The following is an 18,983-nucleotide window of genomic DNA, read 5'->3' as shown; positions in this document are numbered from 1 at the left end:
TCCAGACTGATAAATAGCACTACTATTTTGGGGTGAATTGTCCCTTTAAACTAGTCTTCATAGCTGGTTTTCCTGTGTAGTGTGTGTGAAGGCATGCAGACACCAGAATCTCAGTAATTATAGTGTGTTTGGGTTATGACAGGGCACTCACACGCCACATGAGGGTGAGGGTGTCTGTAAACTATGCAGGGGTCTGTTATCTCCAGCTGAAGTCTCAGGACAGGAGCCGCTGGTGACAAGAACATAGGAGGAAAAATGCAACATCCCTTCTTAAAACACAATTCACAAATACTTCAGGGATTTCATACTATTCTTTAAAAGAACAACAACAAACCCTTTTTTGCGTGATCTTTTCCATTAGTAAACATGTTGTGCACCCCGGATGTTTTTATGAATTGATATGTTAAAATGAACTATGCAAATAAGCACGCTGTGTACTGTAAGTGAAATTCAAAGGTTTAAAAAAAAAAAAAAGCAGTTAAAATTCACTTCCACTGAGATAATGGAAAATAAACTTGTGAATTATAAAGCAGGGCAGATCAATAATTATCTAATTATAACAGTTGTGACTCTCCTGTGTGGTTGCTCATTGAAAGGCTGTCTACATCTGGATGTCTGAGTAAACCCTGCCCATCAGTGGAAATTAATTTCGCTGTAGAAAGATATCGCCAACATGATTATTAACCTTTAAAAGGGTCCCTTTTTCAAAAATAATCTTGAATTTATTGGTAGGAAATAAGAAAAATATACAAAGTGTCAGTAGTCTGTTCTGTATTACAAAACCAGAACCAAGAGATACGTGAATAAGGGACGAAACAAACAGGGGGAAGTAATGATTGATGAGAAAAAGATGATCTTTTAATAATTTCCCTCTGACATCCCTTCAGGGAATAGGTAAGGCAGTCAAAAACTGAAAAACAACAAAAATATCTAAAAACTCAGAGGCAAAGTGGTAAATATTGAACATCTTTCCTTTCCATGTGAACATTGTCATTGTCTCATTATAAATACAATAGTTTGACTATATGTAAATGACTCAGTGGCACTCTTTTCAAGTCATAATATTGATCTTCTTCTCTGACTCCATTTCTAATAGATGAAGACCTTTACATATGCACGGTGTTGCATCTCTACAGTAACACACAGGCTCAGCAGAGGGAATAATCAGGAGTTTGACAGCGAGGATTACGATCCAAAACTGTGGAAAGTAAACGGGCATTCAGCACGTTTTGACCACGTGCCTGACAAAACCATTATTGATGAAACGTTTGACTTTGCACGTGTTATTCTTCATTCTCCTCAATCATCTCATCAAACCTGAGAGGACACATCCTCTTGTGCAACACAATATATGATTTTCATCAATACGACTCACTTTCAGCAATAAATATATTGGCATTACAGTTAAGCCTCTTTCACACAGTTTCTGGTACATTTCTGGGTCTTTTAGTGATTTCCACTCTTCACACACTACATCGAGTTCTTTCTCCTACAAAATGATGTTCCCAAATAACTAAACTGCAACTCTCAATTACGAGAGGAACTATTTTTCTCCCAGGTTACAGTTTCAGTTTTAAACACGTGGTTAACATTGTAATTTAAAACAAAGCCACTTGGTCAGGTGTAGTAAAAGATCATGATTTAGCTTTGGCTCATCGTTGACCTTTGGGTTCACACGAGACACGAACACCGGTCTCCTGGGTGAAAGTCCCATGTTTGTTTGACCGACCCCGCCCACCAAGTCCAAACTCCTCTATATGCGGACTTCCGTGGACTTTGATTACTCAACGTATTTGTTGATGCATCCAAAACAAACGTAATCCGGGAGAAAATACATTTCCCTCAAAACGTAAATGACAATGCAGGTTGGTTGTATGGCAACGTCATTTTTAGGAGACCAGCCTGTTTAGGGACATTTCTGTCTTGCATTGTTTTATATATGCCATGGCAATGGCAGAACCTGATTGGCCAAGGGAAGTCCAGCCATAAAACTCAACAGAAGAAGAAGATTGGGGACCAGGCCGGGTGGACGTGTACCTGCCGGAAGATGTCTCTTATTCTTTTCAGGAATATGGCGAGTGAGGAGCTGTTCTGTACGGTGCCAGTGTTCTTGAAAGGTATTTTTGTATTTATGCATTTAATGTTAGTTATCAAATTAACTGCAAAAGCATTGTCGTAAATGCTAAACCTTAAACATTTCCCAGATTTAAATAAGTCTTTGTGACTGGTTCGTTTGCTCCTTTTGACCGTCACATCACTTCAAATATCCTACAGTAAGTATAAATGGTTCAACAGGTCGGTCCAGTCTGATGTGCAGCTTGGTCAGGAAGAAAACACCTGTATGACCAGATAAAACTCTCCAACATCCCACCCATCTTTTGTGTGTCTTCAAGTCCTCAGCATCCCAACTGAGGACAAACACGGACAAAAAAATGTTTTAATCCTAAAAGAAGTACCACATCCAGTTTCCTGCTGTCTCCAACCTGCTGGCAGTGCAAACTCCGTCATCATCAGAAACCACGGCTGGAGACTCTCCTACTTGTCATCTCCATCTTTTCGGATTTTGTATTTCTCCAGAAACTCGGCGTGTTTCTGTCGCAGGATTTCAGTCTGTTTCTTAAAACCGTTGACTCTGAGACACAGAACAGAAGACACCTTCACACACAAAGAATCAACACATCTATCTCCCAAATGTGCCATCAAGCAGAAGACAAACGCAAGTTACTTTAAAAAGGAGTGCCCTCACCTGGCCCTCTCTTTGGATTCATTATAAATGTTCGTGATTACTCTGTCTTTCTCGTCCATGTAGTTATTGTGAACTTTTTCCAGTTTCCTGAAAGAGTCGGAGAAACACTTGAGTTTGACACCGTTCACAGAATAACTTTAACCTCAGCAGGCACTGCGCATGCTCTCAGTTGTCTTTATGAGTTTGTACAGCTGATATAACAGCGCTTCAGATCACAAAGAAGTAAATCTGCACAAACAGAAGTGACACCGAGTCATTGTGTGAAAACAAATACAACTTAAGGCCACATGCCATGATGTTGTTCCAACACACATGGCACAAAGACATGCCCACAAACGATCCCATTCCTGTGGATGTGGATGTGCAGCAAAGAAAACTCAACTCAGAGAGGAAATAAGATTGATGGCCTGCAGTGTGAATGTTGTAGTATGGACATTCATTTACCAAGATCTTCCCAAGTTCTTTCTAAGTCAGATGTTCTTAAACAGCATAATTGTTTTGTGCCTGTGTTCTTATAATGATGAATCCTTTTGTCCTCGTAAATTGAAAAGCGCGTGCCAGTAGATCCTATTTAGTGTAAGTAAACGTCAATGGCCACAAAAGGGCAGGAGACTACAGGGTCGTGTGCACACAGAAACATTGAAAAGAAAAGTTGAGAGAATTTAGCCAAGAATGCCCAAACGAAAGTCTAAAGTGGGTGGAGCCCCGGACTCCAGGTGTTAAAATAACTTAATTGAACGCCAAGTTACATTTAGTAAAGTAAGTAGTGGATATAGACTAACACAAAAAAAGATACATGAGAGCCATTATATTATATATTATATATATATATATATATATATATATATATATATATATATATATATATATATATATATAGTTCACTGTTGTGAAGTGTTTTAAAAATATTATTGTAATCTAAATACTATATATACTAACACTAAAATGTGCTCGTAGATTCTGTTCTTACCTCAGAACAAATCCCAAAGAAGAAAACATTGCTGAATGTCAAAATGTTTGTGAAAGCTGCGTATGTGGGTTTTAAGATGACATTTCTTCTTTAAGGTCCTGTCACACATATCCGTATGACAGAAACGTACGCCGGCGCATATGAAAATTTGTCAGAGTCCAAATACGTCCAACTTTTCATCGGATCGGAAAAGTGAACATATACAGATACGCATGTCTAACCTATTGATAGCGCATCACTTACTAATACAAAATGTATCAGACGAATACCCAACGAATGCATAACGTATACAAAATATCTGCAACACGCTCCCTGTGTTACGCTGGGGTGCGTTGTTGAACGCTGATGTTTGGAGCATGTTCAAAATTACCGGACGTACCCGACATGTGCTTCATAAGATAAGACGTTACGTTAGACGTACGTGAATATTTACTAAGTACCTAGTACGTAAATACCTACGTGACTACGTTAGAGGAACGTTAGATATAGGCAACGTCGGCTGACGGTGAATCCTACAGCCAGTTTATTGATAACGAGTGGATAACCTATTCCTACCCTATGTTAAGATGATGCCTGACGACGGAGTAACTTATTAACGTGTTTCTACAGTACAGCTAGCGTTCAGCATGTTAGCCGTTCTCCAGCATCAGCATGACGTGAACCAGATGGCACTTTTCCAGCTCCGTTGGCCAGACGCTCTGATACGTTTTAAATAGGTAAGTGATACGATATCAATGTTTGACATACGTATAATAATTTGTTATGTATTCGTTATGTATACGTCAGCTACAACACCGCTGTGGAAAACATGGACTCTGATACATTTTGAGCTACTTTTCATATACGCCGGCATATTTCTGCCATACAGAACTGTGTGACAGGGCCGTATGTCTGCCGTGTTCGGCGTAACGTCTGCGTCCTTCAAACGATCACAACATACCCTTAATTTATATCAACCTATTGCCGATATTTCGTATGCGCCGGCATACGTTTCTGTCATACGGATGTGTGTGACAGGGCCTTAAGAACAGTTGCTGAATGAGGTCCAATATTACATCATTTAAATCTTTCTAACATTCACCTTTTCAATGCTTCATGATTTCCATTTAAAAGTGTCTTCATCATGTTCCGGTTTTGTTTTGTACCTGAAGAAGACAATGTGGACTCCGATGCCGAGCAACATAGTGAGGACGCAGTAGCCCACAATGTGCAAGTTCTTCTTCTTCCTCCTCTTCTGCCAATTATCTGCAGTCATCTCCGGTGCTTGAGACTGATGAAACTGCTCCCAGTAACGAGAGTTATCTTGAGCATTGGTACTGGTGGTAAAGGAGTTGAAGAAAAAAAAATCATGATTGGTGGCATCAAAAATAAGAGGTGGGACAGATCGTAGAAATGTTTTAAAAGTCTTAACTGAAGCGCTAATGAGGCAAGTCTGAGGTACTATGAGGCAATACATTTCCATCAAATTGTCATGAACAACTTCCCCACATTAACAGTGTTAGAGAGTGAGCAGGGAGGTTAGGTTACGTAAGACTAAAAAGCAAACCGAGAGATTGCGTGCATCTTCACCTGGCTTTGTAGCTGGCGTGACTGGAGTTAGATCTGAAGACCTGGCCCCCACTGTGTGGATGTCTGATTTTGAAGTCGTACTCCTTCCTGCTCGGCGCTTTACTCAGCACTCGGTAGGCTTCGCTCAGCTCCACAAACTGACTGTGCAGCGCTGGGTTGGACAGGTCGCTGTCTGGGTGCAGCTGCAAGATGAGTAGGTCATTATAGTAATTAGGTCTCGTCACCAAAGCAACCAATAAACCAAGAGATATATTCAGACGTGTGCTCATGTGAACATGTATACTTGCATGTTTCTCTGTTAAACAAATGGATGCGTAAGGTTTGCACTTACAACCATGCTTTTCTTCCTAATAGTTGAGTTGACTCCACACTCAATTATTCCGGTACCACAAGGTAAATACACATGCACATCCTTATTTACACTGGGGGCCACAACATGAAAACAAACAGTCAGGACACTGTGGGAACAGTTAAAAAGAAATTAGGCTGTGAAAAGCTGCCCTCGTGTGGCCAGACATTTCGTCTAAATACACAGCTTGTTATCAACTGGACCTTACCTTCTTAGATTTGTTGAAAAATGCATTTTTTATATCCTCCAAGGGGGCATTAGGTTTGACTCCAAGGAGATCGTAGTAGTTAACAGCTTTTCTGTGGTTGAGAAAGCAAAGAACTCAAAATCCAAAGCAGAATACCTAAACAATCATTATCACACACATACAAACTTAAACTTTATTTATTTAGATCCTTTCCTGCAAAGTTGCAATACAAGGTGCTTAACAATACAATGACAACAAACAATACAATGAACATTAAAATATATTTTAGTGGATTAAAATGAAGAACATTTTTATTTAAAGTCATTTACAGATTGATATGCTCCCAGTTCTTTTGGCAGGCTATTCCAGAGGCGAGAACCATAGACACTAAATGCTGCCTCCATGTATGTTTTTGTCCTATACACATATACATACACACAAAGTCTACCTGTGTGCATAGCTCTGGGAGAGCAAACGCAGCCCATTCTTGCAGCACCAAAGACCGCTCTGACATAGACGCAGCTGAGCCTCCAACTGCATGATGAAAAATGTATGAGGTTCTACACAGAGGACCTGTGCAGGGAGGGAAGATGTTAACGTCATCAATGACACAAAGAGCAGAACAGGAGAAGCAGAGATATATTTATACGGTGTTTTATAACTAAAGTTAAAATCTATACAAAGGAGGGACAAAACCTGCACTTTACGTAATGTGCTGTAAAAATAGCTGATCATTTTCATATTTTCTAGACAGGTCGTTAAATTTCACCATATTGGTAAGAGATCGCCAAGATAATGAAATTACTTTGTATAGAAGTTGATTTGACTTTTGTCACATTATATTTGGGAAAAGTCCTGGATCATAGCACAGTATAAATATCCGTTGTAAAATATGGCTGCTACAAACAAAGTCATTTAACAGAAATAGCTGCAGGCAAATCCCCCAAACCATGGATGATTGGATTAAATTAATTATATGCACTATCTGGTCCTAACCTTATGACAATACGAGCAATTTGGGAAACAAATACTGTACATGTCATTAAAAGATGCTGATACTGAATAATAATTGTGTTGCACAAGTCAACCCAACCATACCGATGCAAGTTAAAATAAAGAGATACACTGTTGGTGGGACAAGTGGTTCATGTTTTCCTGTCTTTACCTTTCAGAGCGTTTTCATTGAAAATGATGCCGTCAGCAGTTTCCCCTCATCTGTTGACACGTGATCTGACTAAGGACAACAACAGAGGACGAGGTGAGTGAAACAGCTTTGATTAAGGACTTCAACACCAATCAAACAACTCTAGCAGCTGGTCCTAAGACCTCTCTTATTAAAACGTGTCATTCATTTAGACAGCGTCTGCTTTGTTCTTGGGAGTTTGTTGACCCAATACAATCTTTAGTTAGTATTATACATACTTTGAGCACTACTTTAACTACTTTCATTACCTACACCACGAGCTACAGACTGCTGCAGTTTGCACATGAATCAAATTAAACTTTCAAATAAAAAGCAAACTGTCAATGAGTTTCCAGGATGGACACTTTGTTCTGCTACCTGAGCTAGCCGGGGTTAGCTTTAAATCCCTGAAAGCTATTCAGTGCTACTGTTAGCGTGCTAACAATAATCTAATTTAGCGAGCGGTGTTGTGTAAAAGACGAAGAAAAAACTTTAAACATTGCTACAAAACTGGAACAAGTATAAAGCCAGAATTTAACAAAGAAGGTGACATACCATCAGGACTCAGTTACATAACAGTGGCTGTGCTGTAGGCCGGTTGCATAAACTCTTACCGCGCGAAGCTAGCTGGAGTGAAACCGGAACACGAGAGATGTACTCTTCAAAATAAAGCACCTTTTTTCTATTTTTACATTTTATAAAAAAATAAAATCCAGTATTTTTTTCGTTATTTGTAATGTTATATTCCCCTCCCCATTATTTTACGAAAGTATTTATTTGTAAAGTCTTTATTTATGTTTATTTCCTAGCCCTATATTTTAACGTGTAATATTTTATGTCTTGGATTCTCATTTTGCTTTTACTTGCATGATTTCTTTAATGAGCATTGTTGGATGGAGCCTGGAATCCAAGATTGTAATTGCCAATGACACTGTAATTGTTGTGCATATAAAGAACTTTAAATTTGCAACGCATTGCCCACGATTTCAATTTTGATTATGACTGGAAGACACAAACACGCCCCTTCTGCACGTGTTTGTTTGCCAGGATTTAACCCTGTTGTAGCCGTGTTCACCTACAGAGGATAAAGGATCTATTTTACCAGTATATCTTGAACACAACATATTGCATGCGCAGTTTTTAAAATATGTGCATTAATTCATATTTTACACCGCTGTCAGTAAAATAAAGCTGATGATATATACATGCAGTTCGGACTCTTGGTCACTGGATGGTGATAATGAACACATTGTCACAGTGTCTAAAAAAGAGGAAGAGTCTACGCTTTGCTGTTTTGCATCCATAGTTTTAGGAAGGTAAGATTAAACATCTACAGCGTTTATGTCCACATTTAAGACATAATGATTTGTGTGCAGGCTGCTTTAGTAATCTTGCACGTTACAAATGACTGCGTTATGTATTTACATTATTGGCATTAAGTCTGTGGTCCTGTCTGTGTTCATGCTGCAGGATATGAACTGGAAGTAAGTTAGTTCGTGTCTGAAGTTGACATGTATCAGTTAAGACAGTTTACAACAGTGAGGATAACTGAACAGTGCTAGTTCGCATTATACCAGCTTAAAAAAAAAGCTATATAATCGATTAAATATGTTTTAATGGTAAAATAAACAGTAAAACAAACACTGCTCTGTGGGTGCTGCACTTCTGGCCACACCTCAGCTGGTGATGTCACTGCAAGTGTTTTGCATGTTTTTTTTGATTTGTCTGTTTATTGACTGTAACATTGTAAACAAACATTAAGCATTCCAGGGTGAAATATGAAAAGTTAATTAAATAAACTAAATATATAGTTAAAAAGAATAAAGTATATGTAAACAAAATAACAAGAACATCAAAAATGTTAAGATACCTTAATCAGGGGCTACATCAAATATTTCTTTAAAATATAACAATGTATGTTTACTTTTTTCGTTTGTCATAAGGTTCAATGCATCTACGTACAAATTGAATTGAACTAAAAATATATTTAAGTTTGGTAAGGACCAATTTACCAACTGCAAGTATGAGATTTGTCATGTAAAATGTTGTTTAATACATTTAAGTTCAGTGATAAAGAATGTCCCGAATATTTAGTTATAAACAAACTTCTCTATGTTTCTCCAAAACACACATGAGAAGAGGCAGTGACAAAAACAATGCATAACTGTTTCTGGTCCACAAAAGGTGGATTTAACATGCAAGTCAATGACAGCTGAAAAAGGGGTGTGGCCAAAATAACCATTTTCTTGCCTCTCACTTGTAGAGAAGGCAGCAGACGTTTTCCTCTCTCTTCCTCTCACTAAATATTTTATGGCAAGTTTACCCTTTTTAGTGATCCCTACATTCATGGACATAAGTGGCCACATCACTTGTTGATAGAAATATTACTTGACTTCCTCCATTCTATATAAATGGCAGTTACCTGTATCAATATCCGGGCTAGTTTCCTGACACCAACACTGATACAAATAATAATTACACCTGTAATAATAGTTTAAATAAGTGCAAACAATGCTCAACAAGTCTAGGGCTAATTTTCTTTCTTTGATACTGCTGTGCAGAAATATACAAACTGTTTTTTTTTTACTGGTTATAAGTAACAAACCGACTTGTGGCACAGCGTTAATCTGTGTGTGTATTCTAGGCGTGTCTGTTTGTCTATGAAGAAGGGAGGGAGGAGCGAGAAGAAACAAACGTCCTGATCTTTACTGCATTTAAATGTTCTCAGATTCAGCTTCTGTTTCTTTCCTGTCGCAGCGCTGCAGCAGTGTGAGTGAAGAGACAAGTGTAGACTTCAATGATCATCCACAGTGAGAGATGACAGACTCGGAGGTGTCTGTGCTGCTGCATTGTGCAGCCTGGAGGGGCCTGCTGCAGTCTCAGGTACAAGTGGAGCTTTCTGAAAGGTAGGATCATAATGACCTCTGAAATGTTTGATTAACATTAACAATCAAAACACAACTCTATTTACACTTTCCATGAGCGAAAAGGAGCAGGGAGAAGAATAAATCTTACTCAAAACATAAATAAACAATCAAAATAGTTGGTCTGTCAATTATAGTTAACTACAACGAATACTTACAGTAACATGAAAAGATTACCTGCCACTTCATAAAGTCTAATTATTCTTTCTGAAATATATTTATGCAACCCTTTCGTTCTGTAGAGAATTCCACAGTTTGACTCAAACTCCTCAAAGTAGTCCGTGCATACTGATCCTCAAAATGAAGTGTCCTTCTTTGGTTCACACATATAGATATTAGGATGTGGGATTCATTCTTAAATAATTACATTTTCAGCCCTGGATGGCCACAGAGATGATAGAAGAATCTTTTTATGGGATTTGTTGACAATAAGAAGAATATAGAATAACACCAGCTTTATCCTTCAATATAGTAGTTTTAAAACTTTAAAGAGTTTTTCTCCTTCTTCCTCTTCTTAGGTTCAACAGGCAGACGGATCCGGCTCTAGACTGTCAAATAGAGGAGGTCTGGAGAGAGCGAGTGTCCAAGGAGCCGTGGCTTTTCAACGGGTCTAAATTCAGACTGCACTCTTTCTGCTTGGCCTCGTCATCTCCTAAACACCCAGCCTGCACTCATCCACCCCACACCCTCCCCTCAGACCGTGCAGAGGAGCATGAAGGGGAATTACAACGCAGCAGACAAAGGATGGAGGAGAATTTGTGCATCACTGCTTCTCTGCATGAGACTGTTCAGAGCAGTTTGGTGAAAAGAAGCAGACCTGTGAATCAGGCAGAAAATAAAGAAGGTCTCAGTGCTTTGTCACAAACTTCCTCCACTTGCAGAGAAAACCTTCTAACTCTGAGACTCGGCCTCACATGCTACAAAGATTACCTGGGAACAAACTGGTCGTGTCGAGTGGCAGAGCTACGTCAGCGTGGAGAGGTGGAGTTTGGTGATCCTCTGGTGCTGCTGGCTCAGCCTCTGGGTGTGGGCGGCGTCCTGTGCACAGACGACGGGCAGGTGGTGTTGATCAGGAGGAGCCAGAGGGTGGCGGAGGCAGGGGGGCTCCTGGACATCCCCGGAGGTCACCCAGAACCAAAGGTGAAGTAAATAAAGTGAATGAAGTGTCATTCAGATATGCTTGGTGATGGTTGGATTATGATTCAAGGGTTGTTTTGTGTCTCTTTGTAGTTGTTATGCATCTCTTTCTTGTTTTGTGGACGTTTTTATGTCTCTTTGTGGTCATTTTGTGTGTTTATGGTTTATGTTTATGGTCTCTGTGGTCCTGCTGTGCCTCTTCATGGTTGTTCTGTGTCTCTGTGGTCCTGCTGTGCCTCTTCATGGTTGTTCTGTGTCTCTGTGGTCCTGCTGTGCCTCTTCATGGTTGTTCTGTGTCTCTGTGGTCCTGCTGTGCCTCTTCATGGTTGTTTTGTGTCTCTGTGGTCCTGCTGTGCCTCTTCATGGTTGTTCTGTGTCTCTGTGGTCCTGCTGTGCCTCTTCATGGTTGTTCTGTGTCTCTGTGGTCCTGCTGTGCCTCTTCATGGTTGTTCTGTGTCTCTGTGGTCCTCCTGTGCCTCTTCATGGTTGTTCTGTGTCCTCTGTGGTCCTGCTGTGCCTCTTCATGGTTGTTCTGTGTCCTCTGTGGTCCTGCTGTGCCTCTTCATGGTTGTTCTGTGTCCTCTGTGGTCCTGCTGTGCCTCTTCATGGTTGTTCTGTGTCCTCTGTGGTCCTGCTGTGCCTCTTCATGGTTGTTTTGTGTCTCTTGGTTGACACATGTCTCGTCGAGTGACATTTTGCAGGTGAAGCCAGGGGGCCCTTGACATTTTGAGCCCCTGTGCCTGGTTGGTCCGTTCAGTAATCTTGATGTGTTATTTACACCGTCGCTGCACTTCTTCAGGTGGTGTGTGAGCTTCTGGGCCGGGCGGTGCGTGAGGATCAGATCAGTGTGGACATGATGCAGCAGAGGCTCGTCGTCTCAGAGCTGTTCTCGTCTGTGTGCGCCGAGATCAGAGACGAGGTGGGAATAAAGTCATCTGTGAATTTATTTCACACTCAAGATTAAATGTTTCCTCATGTTGTTGTTAAACAAATGAGTCCCTATTTTTTACAACCATTCTAAAATTGATTAAATTATTATCAAAATAATTTAGTGTTGATCGACTAATTGTTTTTGTTTAAGCAGTATTTTGAGCAGGTTGAAGGTCACTGTTTCTGTATAAATAAGACAAGCTCAAAATATATAAAGTTATTGTATAAATATTAAGTGATAACATCTCAAAGCATTTTAATGAATCCTGGTGCAAACTATCTTTATTGATCGTCTTTGTTGATCTTTTATTTAAATACCAACCATCAATCGTGTCAACATATTCCCATCTCTTCAGCATTTGAACATGATTTAGCAAAGATCACTGAGCCCAGACTAAAATCTACAATATTCACTTAACTAATTATTTGGAAACTAAAAGTTTGACATTTAATCTCTCGCTTCCTTCATCCCAGTCTTCCTCTGTCTGTCCACAGGTGAATATTCCTCTGAGCTCCCTCGGAGAGCCGGTCCTGATGGGCGTCGCTCTGAATCACACCAGCGCTGGCAGACCAAGTGCTGAGTTCTACGTCAGGTACTCATCCCTCCGTTTTAATTAGAAATGATGGAAATTTGCCACAAATGGTTTTATAAAAGATATAATGTAGTCTGTGTTATCTGTATGTCATCAGTTGCTCGTTGACATCGGATGAAGTCAGAAAGTTGTACTGGGAAGGTGGAGCAGAGGCCCACGAGTCCACAGATATTGTCTTCCTCAGCAGAACGGTGACTAATCTATAGTTGCATACATTTTATTGTCTGCATGGAACGAGCAGTCTCGTTTTGGCAGATGCATTAGAAAGTAAATAACAAGATGTAGAAACACAAGACTGCATTTTGTTCTCCACGGACATTTGTAGGAGGTGTTGCAGCTGGACAGAAGCAACCCTCTGTGGTCGGAGCTGTGTCCTTCAGCTAAAGGAGCCGTGCTGCTCTATCAGACAGTGAAGCCTGACAGCGAGCGAGGCCAGAGCAGACAACCTGACGCTCACCTCATCGCATCAGAAAATGGATCCAGATGATCAAATGTACACAAACACAAAGCGAAACCTTTTCATTAAAGTCGAGAGATTTATTACTCTTTGACTTTAAGCACTCTCTGAACAATACTGGTGTTAGAAATGTGCAAAATACTGTATATCTTTCATTATTTGTACACTGTACAGTAAAAAACATGATTACATTTTTTAAATATTTTGAATAAAAATCCTAAAAAGTGACCTGGTTGTCGCCTGTTAAATGATTAAATACTGTTAACAGTGATTACCTTTGATTGGTCAAAGCAGCGAGTGCTACATGTACTGCTTCTGTATAATATTACTTTCTGATGTATTTAGCTCTCGTTTTAAATGAAATGACATAAGTAAAATGATTGTCCTTGTAAACACAGATTACAATTGGCGCCATCCGTTTCTTCTTGCTCCACGTTTCTTCAGCAGTAACCTTCATATCCGCTGTAACCAACGTCTCTGTAGTAGTAGCCCTGCACCGGATAAGGCACACTCCACTGAAATGTAAATAAAAAGAAATGAGACTTTGTTTACTCTGTGACGTCAAGTTAAGATGGCTGTTGCTGTTACTTTGCATCTTTCAGCTAATGATGGTGTTCCCTACATAAGAACTTAAAAAACAAAACTGAAGTTCAGTACAAAGGAAGGAATTATTATAATTATTTCAACAAGACGCAGCGATGAGGTTCAAGAGACCATGGGATTTTGTTAAACACTACCTTCTTAAACCTTAAAGGGACAGTTCAGATGTTTTGAAGTGGAGTTGTATGAGGTAAGTTTGGAGAAACAAGACTGGAGCACAGAAGCTGAGCAATGTACTGCTGCAGCAGCAAAATGTATTTTAGCCACAACAAAAAATAAAGTACACAATATTTAGAATAATTTTACCACTTTACTTTTATTATTAAACCCCACTTCAAAACATCCAAACATCCATTCATTGTGCAGCTAACCTAACGACAGCAACAGCCTCAAACGATGCTACAAAGAGGTTTGTTGTGAAGGATTTAACAGCTACGTAATACTCACGTATCTTGGCTGCTGTCTCCATGGCTGCATGTTGAGTCTTGTGTCGTTCCATCCTACAAAAGGAAGAAAGAAATTAATCAACAAACATCTTAAAATATCAAGTCTTCCAGCATGTTGACCTTCATGTCTCATGCTGCTCATGAAGTCTAGTCCACTGGAGCCTACGTGAGGGTGGAGGGCCGCGAAGGAGGGATCTCTGCTTGTGAAGTCTGTGTTTTTTCTTCTCCTGCTTGGGGATGGGAGGCAGCAGTCTGCGAGCCTCGTCTTTAAACTCCTGCAGAAGTGTCTGTGCCTGTTCCTGAGGCAGCTCGACATACTGTAGCTCCTCCAGCAGGTCGCTCTGCTGCTCTGGAAGGCTGCAGCTCACTGGAGACGAGAAGGAAAGTTTAAGATGTAGAAGTATTACAGAAAACTAGTCTCTGAAGTTTAGGGCTGTACCGCATGTTGTTGTTTTTTTACATTCAAAGCTTATATTGAGGTTTTCGAATGAAGCTTCGAATGTCTGCCGTCATATTTTATGACATCACCCAAAAAGAAGTAGATCTTTTTGTTATTGTGGTTGTATAAATGTAATGGCTGTTAGACCGCCCCATTATTACAAGTGAGTGCCTCTCTTTATGTGCGGCAAGCGGGAGAGCAAACATTTTTTGACCGCAGGGAACATTTTGTTTTTGAAAGGCTGAACGCCATCAAATATGGATTAAAGCCGAGTATTTTGTTAGATAAAAACCTGTTGGGAATTTTGGAAATAATTACATCTTTTTTTAATAACTTGTGACTTTTGAACAGTCTGGAGTAATTGAAAATGTTTTGATCAGAATTGGCACCAAAGGTATCCTCTTATTCATCACGGGGAGTTTATAGTTCCTATAAAATGTGCACTAGTCACACCTTGAAGTTTGAGCAGGGCGGTCTCGGGGACATGTTCCCCGTTGCTCGTTTGGTGCCGAGACAGTCGTCTTTTCCACTCGTCTGCTGAGGGGAAGACCACCACCACGCGGCGGCTGAAGCCTGAGAACAGCTGCAGCTTGTAACGCCGTGCAGAGAAGAGGATGTTGCTCTGGAAACATAAAGATGACAAAAAGAATATGGTAAGAGAGTGGAGGAGGGGGAATCCAACGTCAAAGTGCTGTTATGCCCAAAGTTTCAGCGCTTACATGAATAATTAATTGATATGTTTAGTAGTGAAGAGTTACCTGGTCGAGGATATAGTTGCCAGGAGTCTGAGCAGCTATCTTGATCAAATCAGTTAGACACTGAGAGGCCTGCTGTAGCCTGCTCTCCCTCTGTCCACCACGCTGCACGGCACACGCACACACACACAAACACAGACACACAGAACAGGTTGGTTCAGTTGGTGAGACGTTGAACCTATTTGAATGTGAATACGAAACATGAGAGTGAAGAGTGAAGACTGGAGGTTTGACTGACAATTATGCATGCGAGCAGCTCCTCTGTGCCCAGCAGCCTGTACTGTTTCTCGGGGTGCTGTATCATGTGAGCCCTGGCCCAGTGGCTCTTTCCAGACCCAGGAAGACCAACCATCAACAACATCTGGAGGGAAAAAAGGAAAGATTAAATATAACAGCTTGTAATGACTACTTTTATATGCTGTCTGAAAGTAATAGGGCTGTAACGAATACCATTTTTTAACATTCAAAGCTTCTATTGAGGTTTTTGAATGAAGCCTTGAATATTTGACGTCATATGTGATGATGTCATCAACCTAAAACAAATTAACGATATATATAAAACATCAAAAATGCAAAACCAGCTACTGTCTTTTACCTCGCCCTGTGCTCTGAAGGAAGGAGGCCATGCGGCACGCACCCTCTGCCCAGCAGAAAGAGCTGCCAGCGGTGTGAACCCTGGAGGGCTGGGATACCAGGGAAGAGCTGAGGGGTCCAGGAGGAATCTGACTGAGAAGCTCTTACTGAGGATGTGAGGGAACAGAGGACGAGCCAGCAGCACAGAGGCGTCCAGGGCAAAGGCCTGACCCATGAAACGACCGTTCTTATGGAAAGAAAGCTCAACAGCACCGTCTGTGGAGAAAGACTGACGATAGTACACGTGTAAACATACACACAAACAACACAGGGTTGGGATTAAAAGAAGAAAAAAAAAACCTCTGCCAAAACAGATCTTGGTTACAAGACAACAGTGAGACAGTAACGTTTCAAAGAATGCTTATAGAGGAAGAATTGAAGAGAAAAGTGTCACTCACTGCATAACAGCCAATGATATCTCCCTCTGAGAACGGTTCTCCAAACACTTCCTCCTTCCCACCTGACACTTTTTTACCACACCCATCATAAGCAAAGGAGAAATCATTTTCACCTGGTATGTGACCAATTGAAAGAGGGAGAAAGAAGAAATGGATCTTAACAATAAACAAAGCTCCAAAGAAAGTGCCCCTGTTCAAATCAATTCTCTTAAAATGAACCTAATAATGATCCTTACCCAGCAGTAGAGAGGAGTTGGCCACAGACCAGCCTACTCTCAGGCCATAAGGATCCCCGTCTTCTTGTTCCTTCAGCTGTGTAGTCAACAGCTTCCTCTCCAGCCTCACCTCAAAGCCCACCCTGCCCTCCAGCACCCCGTGGGTGAGCCTGCAGCCAGACCACAGCGAGGGGAATTGAGCCCAGAACCGCGGCTGGCCACATGCACAATCAGGACCCACCTCAAAGTGGAGGTGACTGTCATCTGTGCAAACAACAGAAAATCCAGGATTCAAAAGTCTTCTGCACTGACTCTCATGACTTTAACTAATCATATTTTAAAACACTTGAGGATTGTTTCATTCTCCTTCAGAAAGGTGGTGCGTGTTGTCCAAATACTCACATGGATCTAGTCTGACGTTATCTTCATCTTCCTCCTGCGTCTCGTCTCTGTCCACTGGAGGTTGTGGTGATTTGGCTCTGGTTGAGATGAGATAGAGACGCATGCTGATGTATAACACCCTTTTCATTTAAAGTCCCTAAAGAGATTTTTAAAGACAAGGTTTCAGGATAGTTTCGCTATTTCAACCTAAACCCTGTTAAATTGTTGTTTCTCATCATGTCGTTCGTGCATATTCAGAAAGGTCTATATTTTCTGGAATTGGTGAAACTGAAAGATATAAAGTCAATTTAACCTAATAGGAAATGCTTTCTTCTGAGGATGCTACTCAGATAGATAGATGCTTTATTGATCCGGAGGGAGATTTAGGCATCCAGTGGCTTAAAAGACATGACATTACATATCTGTCACCCCCCTCCCATTAAAAGTAAGAAAAAAATATAAAATGAAGAGACAAAATATAAGTAAGGCTGTTATAAATACAAAAATACACTGTAACATTGACCAGTGCCTTGGGTGCCTTAAGCCAGGACTCTATCCCTGTGTTTTGACCGTGTGTAAGGGGTTTCACAGTTTCGTTTAAGCTTCTGCGTTACCTTTTGTATCGTATCTCCTCTTTGAACTCGTAGAAAGCTCTCCCTCTGCCCATCATATCCTCTGATGACAGAGCTCTCCTGTCCTCTGCAGGATCCTCCGCACCTCCCTGCTGCATTTCAACATCTCTCTCCTCCACCTGGTACACTGGTACACACTCTGAAACACACTCAGAGCCGGGTTGTAGGGATGAAGCACACTCAGAGGAGCCGTGCTGTGGTGATGGGAGACCGGTGTCGGCCTCTGTCTGTGTGGCGGTGTCTGTGTACTCTCCTGTCGGGGGGGATGAGGACGCAGGGCATACGTCCATTGTCTCCAGTGGTGCTGAAAGTGTCAGTGGGCGGTCATTTAGTAGTTTAACCTCTTCTTCATCTCCGTCTTCCTCACTTTGTCGTGCCTCTAACGCGGACCACAGCCTGCCCAACAGCTCAGCCTTCAGCCCCTTGTTGTCCAACCCGAGCGCTTTCAGTCTGGACCGCAGCTCGCCTACTTTTAGCTTTTTGATGTCCGTCAGCTTCATTGTTACCGTGTGAGTATAAATTCTGCTGACTTCTTATTCGTGTTGTGTCAAAAAGCAGACTCAAAGTAAACTGTTTGTAAGAGCAGCAGTTTGAGTCAAAACATCGGTTCAATATGGAGCCCTGGTTTGTGATTGGCTCTTTACGTCTTCTTCCTTCCAATTGTTGGCAGAGCAGACACTCGTGGGACTCTTTGCTGCCCCCACACGTTTAGAAATGGTACTACACATGTCTATTTATTCGCTGTTGAAGCCAATTTCTGCCAATGTGATGTAAAGAAAGATCCTGTAAGTCATTATAATGAGAAGTTTTCTCAAAATAATAACTGTATATCTCAAAGTAATAAGAAACTCTCAACATTAATAACTCATTATCTCAAAACAATAACGTAGTATCTCAAAATGATGATGGAAATATCCAAATCCAATAAAACAATGTAGAAATACTCTGTTACTAGTTAAAGTCCTTCATCCAAATTCCCACTTAAGTAAAAGTTCAAAAGTATTGTCAAATGTACTTAAAGCATCAGAAGTAAAAGTAAAAATGGCCTCATGATTATCTGAGAAGAAAATAGGAAGAAAGCAAATTTTCAGACTTGTGTTTATATGAGGAAAGTAGACCTTAACATACAGAAACACATCATCCTTGTTAACCTAATCTGTTCTGTATATTTTATTTATTTATGATGCTTTTTTATGTTCTAGTCATGTTCCTTTTTTAAAAGGGTGAGAGAAATAAAGTGTCACAACCAGCCTTTAGTGAGATGAAATTCTCAACTTCAAATAAAGACAAACCTATTAGTCAGTATTGATGCATATGGAGGTACTTTGTTCATATGTATGAATTGAGACAACATTCTTTCATAACGGGAAGATTTTTATTTGTGAAACAAGACAAGTGCAAATAATGTGAATGAGCACAAACAGGTATAAGAGGTAAAA

At 40.6% G+C, this 18,983-nt stretch overlaps 3 protein-coding genes across 7 annotated transcripts; 1 reads left to right on the top strand and 2 right to left on the bottom strand.

The window, feature by feature from the left end:
- Positions 1 to 826: 826 nt before the first annotated feature.
- Positions 827 to 7,655, bottom strand: dnajc4 (DnaJ (Hsp40) homolog, subfamily C, member 4). Of its 4 annotated transcripts, none has more exons than XM_029441509.1 (8): positions 7,560 to 7,655; positions 6,987 to 7,055; positions 6,270 to 6,394; positions 5,843 to 5,933; positions 5,286 to 5,467; positions 4,862 to 5,032; positions 2,747 to 2,833; positions 827 to 2,632 (listed from the first exon to the last, which is right to left on the bottom strand). In XM_029441509.1, exons 3-8 carry the CDS (start codon positions 6,359 to 6,361, stop codon positions 2,536 to 2,538), a joined length of 720 nt encoding a protein of 239 aa, XP_029297369.1. In that variant the 5' UTR covers positions 6,362 to 6,394; positions 6,987 to 7,055; positions 7,560 to 7,655; the 3' UTR covers positions 827 to 2,535. The 4 variants fall into 4 exon arrangements, 3 of the variants coding, with proteins under 3 accessions (XP_029297369.1, XP_029297370.1, XP_029297372.1); XM_029441510.1 differs by having other exon boundaries at positions 7,619 to 7,637; XR_003832919.1 differs by having other exon boundaries at positions 2,587 to 2,632; positions 4,798 to 5,032.
- On the top strand, positions 7,025 to 13,104 carry nudt22 (nudix (nucleoside diphosphate linked moiety X)-type motif 22). Of its 2 annotated transcripts, none has more exons than XM_029441508.1 (7): positions 7,025 to 7,079; positions 9,762 to 9,910; positions 10,447 to 11,068; positions 11,865 to 11,984; positions 12,491 to 12,588; positions 12,686 to 12,779; positions 12,914 to 13,104. In XM_029441508.1, the coding sequence occupies exons 2-7, from the start codon at positions 9,822 to 9,824 to the stop codon at positions 13,073 to 13,075; spliced, it is 1,185 nt and encodes a 394-aa protein (XP_029297368.1). In that variant the 5' UTR covers positions 7,025 to 7,079; positions 9,762 to 9,821; the 3' UTR covers positions 13,076 to 13,104. The 2 variants fall into 2 exon arrangements, with proteins under 2 accessions (XP_029297368.1, XP_029297367.1); XM_029441507.1 differs by lacking the exon at positions 7,025 to 7,079 and adding an exon at positions 8,062 to 8,320.
- Positions 13,105 to 13,421: 317 nt separating this feature from the next.
- Positions 13,422 to 18,229, bottom strand: LOC115014547 (heterogeneous nuclear ribonucleoprotein U-like protein 2). Its single transcript, XM_029441506.1, has 11 exons — positions 17,527 to 18,229; positions 16,934 to 17,010; positions 16,553 to 16,795; positions 16,317 to 16,429; positions 15,881 to 16,147; positions 15,524 to 15,646; positions 15,289 to 15,390; positions 14,984 to 15,152; positions 14,258 to 14,458; positions 14,093 to 14,145; positions 13,422 to 13,560 (listed from the first exon to the last, which is right to left on the bottom strand). The coding sequence occupies exons 1-11, from the start codon at positions 18,042 to 18,044 to the stop codon at positions 13,486 to 13,488; spliced, it is 1,941 nt and encodes a 646-aa protein (XP_029297366.1). The 5' UTR covers positions 18,045 to 18,229; the 3' UTR covers positions 13,422 to 13,485.
- Between the last annotated feature and the right edge of the window lie 754 nt (positions 18,230 to 18,983).

This window comes from Cottoperca gobio, chromosome 10 (genome assembly GCF_900634415.1).
Source record: "Cottoperca gobio chromosome 10, fCotGob3.1, whole genome shotgun sequence".
Classification (NCBI taxonomy): Eukaryota; Metazoa; Chordata; class Actinopteri; order Perciformes; family Bovichtidae; genus Cottoperca; species Cottoperca gobio.
Note: the sequence above shows the minus strand (reverse complement) of the source record. Positions and strands in the feature narration are given on the sequence as shown.